This window comes from Macadamia integrifolia, unplaced genomic scaffold (genome assembly GCF_013358625.1).
Source record: "Macadamia integrifolia cultivar HAES 741 unplaced genomic scaffold, SCU_Mint_v3 scaffold2069, whole genome shotgun sequence".
NCBI classification, from domain to species: domain Eukaryota; kingdom Viridiplantae; phylum Streptophyta; class Magnoliopsida; order Proteales; family Proteaceae; genus Macadamia; species Macadamia integrifolia.
The window spans coordinates 60,460-64,406 of NW_024868493.1; the positions used below are offsets into that span (position 1 = coordinate 60,460).

General features: G+C 43.8%; 1 protein-coding gene across 1 annotated transcript; it reads right to left on the reverse strand.

The window, feature by feature from the left end:
• Window positions 1-2,995: 2,995 nt before the first annotated feature.
• On the reverse strand, window positions 2,996-3,256 carry LOC122065619 (heavy metal-associated isoprenylated plant protein 39-like). Its single transcript, XM_042629441.1, has one exon. The coding sequence runs from the start codon at window positions 3,254-3,256 to the stop codon at window positions 2,996-2,998; it is 261 nt and encodes an 86-aa protein (XP_042485375.1).
• Between the last annotated feature and the right edge of the window lie 691 nt (window positions 3,257-3,947).

The following is a 3,947-nucleotide window of genomic DNA, read 5'->3' on the forward strand; positions in this document are numbered from 1 at the left end:
TGTAATACCCTACTTCTTAAATCCGGTCTGATTACACGGTTGACCCGGTTTAACCATGCAGGACCCGAACTGGAGAGAGTTAAAGCGGGTTCCTTATGGACTATGATGGCAAGGGTGACCTTAAACATCGGCTGGCCCGACAAGTCCGAGCCAGTGCCAGAAGAGATGGGTGTACCCAAGCCGTCTACATGCACCTATCAAAAGGCTATGTACGGATAAAACAGGTATGTGGCCGTATTTTAAGGCGCATACGTATATTACATCTTATGCCAAGAGTGAGATTCGTGCCGAGGGTCGAATTCTGTCAAAATCCCACTTGTTGGCCAAGTTTTGGCCCTCAGGTGGGCGCATCCACCCACCTGAGTGACCACCCATGTGAATACTTAGTTATTTTAAGAAGTATATATAGCATTTATGTTTTCTTTTTCTTTTCTCATTTATGACACTCGTATGTTGGTGAGAAGAGTAAAGAGGAGAGAGAAAAGAAGGGAAAGAAGAGGAGAAGAGAAGGAAGAGGAAGAAGAGATGGATTTCAGCGGCGCCGAGGCTTGATCTTCCCATTCCGACACCGGAAGAGTGATCTCCAACACTAGATCTACGTTTAGAGGTGAGCAAAGGCTGGGTTCCTTAAACTTTCACCATACCCAAGTAAAACCCTTGATTTGGGTAGGGTTTCTTGAGATCTTGTAAATCCCCCTTGAGATGATGAATCTAAGGTTTAATAGATGATCTATGTGTTGATTTTGAAGGATTTGAAGAAGTATTTACAAGGTTGGAGAAGCATTGTTGAATTGAAGTGATTTTGGGGTTTTAAAGGAGTTCTTGAGCAAAGAAGGTAAGATGGCTTTCCATTCCTTAAATCTAACCTAGATCTAGGTTATGACCATCTTATGAGACCTTGAATGTGTGAAGAATAGGTTTGAAAAAGCCCCATTTGAATCCCCAAATGTTGGGGGAAGTTTGGAAAGAAACAACAGTTTCCCGCCAAGACCGGTGGGCCATTCGGCCCGCCTGTGGGCACCCGCCTGAGAGGGTAGAACCCTCGGGCCCAACCGACGGGCCGACCGGTGGGCCACCCTGCCCGTCGATCTTAGTAAAACCCTCGGGCCCAACCGGTGGGTCAGACTGGTGGGCCAACCTACCTGCCGGTCAAGATCGGTGGGTCTGATTGGTGGGTCAGACAGGTGGGCTGTCCGACCCACCCGAGAGGCTCCGAACGTGATTTTTACGTCCGATTGGACCCAAAACTGACGTGTGACATTCTTTTAGGATTCTAAATATGATCTTGTCATTGGATCGTGTTAATCTTGTTTCTAAAGTGGTGAAATACTAACCCCGCTCACTCATGATAGGTTCACCAAATCCTACGCTTCTCGCACCGGATCTCACCCGTACCGAGCGTGAGTCCTTGTACACTACAAGTAAGTGGGGAGAGAACGTTTGGCCTTGTTTCAAGGCATTGTTTGGCATTCGTTTAATCGTATCTAGACTAGTCATGTTATCATGAAAATGCTATGTAGATTAGTCATCCTTACATTATTATACCATGGGTGCTGTGTTTATTTTCTAAATGTCAAGTGATGATATGCTTATGTGATGAATGTTGACATTATTGTGCATGATGCATTAATAGATTAGATGCCGTAGTCAGCTTAGAAACGAGTACATTGGTGGCCCGTGATATGGGACGCGATGGCACTATGCAATCGTACTATTGTCATATAGGAGCATGCGGTTTAGGATTATCATCTACCCATGCTACGACCCTTCCCAGCAGGGGTTAAGGTGTTGGGTTACCATTTGAGGGGAAGCAGTGATCGCGGTTGTTGGGTCACTGTGGCGGTTAGACATTACGCCCGGCTGGTCATTAGGACAGTCGGCAACCTCGGTGGTATATTCAAGAGGGCCAATCGCACTGTTTTTAAATTGCTGGAGTCAGCACCTTTAATTTTCAGTCATTTACTTTATGTTGAGAGCCGGTGGTCGGCATGTTTTATTTTTTCAAGTACTCACGGTGGGCCTTCTCCGACAGCCCTATGGGCGTATCGCGGGATGGAGTTCGTGGCTCGTACCCGGAGTATACGCGCACTGTGGTTGTAGTAGCATTAAACCAAAGACTTAGTAATGTTGCTTAGGTGGATGTGATTAAAAATGTATTGCTTAGCATATAGTGCATATAGTTGTGATTTATTGTGTGGACTGCTGTGTGGTCCATCTTTCCACTTACTGAGTTAGTGAGCTCATCCCACGTGTGCACCTCTTTTAGATAATTTTACAGGTCATCCATCCAAAGAGCATGGGTCGAGTCCCACGGTTGAGTTCCCTGAAGAGGATTGGTGGGCCCCTGAGAAGTTAGAGCACAACACTGATTGCTCGTGCGAGAGTTGTGCTGCGGGACCGCAGTTTTGATGCCGAGCTGAGCTCTACCTCCTGATACCGAGCTGAGCCTTGTTTTGATACCGAGCTGAGCTCTACCTTCTGATACCGGGCTGAGCTCTACCTTTTGATACCGAGCTAAGCCCTACTTCTAATACCGAGCTGAGCTGACTCTGATTTTTGATGATTCCTTTTGTGTACTTGATATTTGAATTGTACTCTTATTGTGTAAATATCATGCCTTCAGGCCCACATGTATTTAACTATTGTATTACAATTCGGGTATCAAGTATTATGGGAATATTTACAGGTAAACCAAGTCTTCCGCTGAACTGATGAGCACTTTCTTAGTTGTGTGTATGCTGTGGTGGCACACTTTGGGCCACTCACACGGAGGTATTTAGTTCTCTTCACTGCTTTCAGTGAAAATTGAATGGTTCCCATTCAACCCCAGTATGACTCAGTCCATGCGGTTGTGGGGTCAGTATGGACCCGCGGAACTAGTCAGACCGAAGGCTTGGACACTCGTCGTTAGCTAAAAAAAAAATCAACCAACCCCACCAATATCCCTAGGACCTCAACAGTACCAAAGAACCTTTTAAGTGAATCTTCATCCCAATTAAGATATAACACAACAAGCATTAGGGTTCTCTTCTGCGATACTCTCAAGATGATAGTGTGAAGTCATGTAGGGATAATTATAACCACCACCCAACTCTATTGCCTTAATGAGCTCGGCGATTTTAACGGCGGCTTCATCCTTCTTTTCTTCTTCTTTTTTCTCCAGCTCAGGCGCCTTAGGCTCTTCCGGTGGCCCAATAAAGTCTATTTCCGTGTGCCAATACTTATGCAATTTCCCCACGATGTTTAGAGGATCCATTTATCCGATCACTGTCATTTTCTTCTTATTCATATTCATGGCAATGGAATTAATTCCTACAAAAAAGAAAAAGAAAAAAGAAGTGTTAAATTCATCAACTTTTCTTGTCTCAAACCAATTGGTTCAAAGTGAGGTGATCTTGTGGCTCTTATAATTAATAGTTGAGTCAGCTATTCTAAGTGGGCGCACGCTCTGATATCATGTTAAAGTTTCTATCTTAAAAAATCAGTTCTTTAAAAGTAGTTAAAGTGACTTCTTGTGACTTTTATATAGAATCACTCACAGTTGGTGTGGGATTACCTCAATAAAGGGTTGAAAAGCTAAATTTCAGAAAACCAATTTAGTACCTGAAACCGAAGAGGCCGCCTTCATGGCCTTTTGCTTGGCTTTGTCATCATATAAGTTTAGACTCAACACCACTTTCTGTAACAAATATCAGCAGAGATCAGAAGATCCAAGTCAGATTATTATTCAAACGTGATTTGAATAAGGAGACTCCAGATATAAAACATGCAATCAACCATGATTCAGAACAGTAAGGTTTAATAAAAACGAAGAAGCATCTGAACTGAATTTGAGTTAAAGATAGAGAGAAAACTGATCACCTTCATTTCTCAATAAGTCTCAAATATCTGACCTGGAAGCCAAGCAAGCAACACGTACAGATCAAAAGTGGAACACGGGGACGATG

Coding starts and splice junctions, on each gene's coding strand:
- LOC122065619 (XM_042629441.1), bottom strand. CDS start 3,256: ATGGATCCTCTAAACATCGTGGGGAAATTGCATAAGTATTGGCACACG.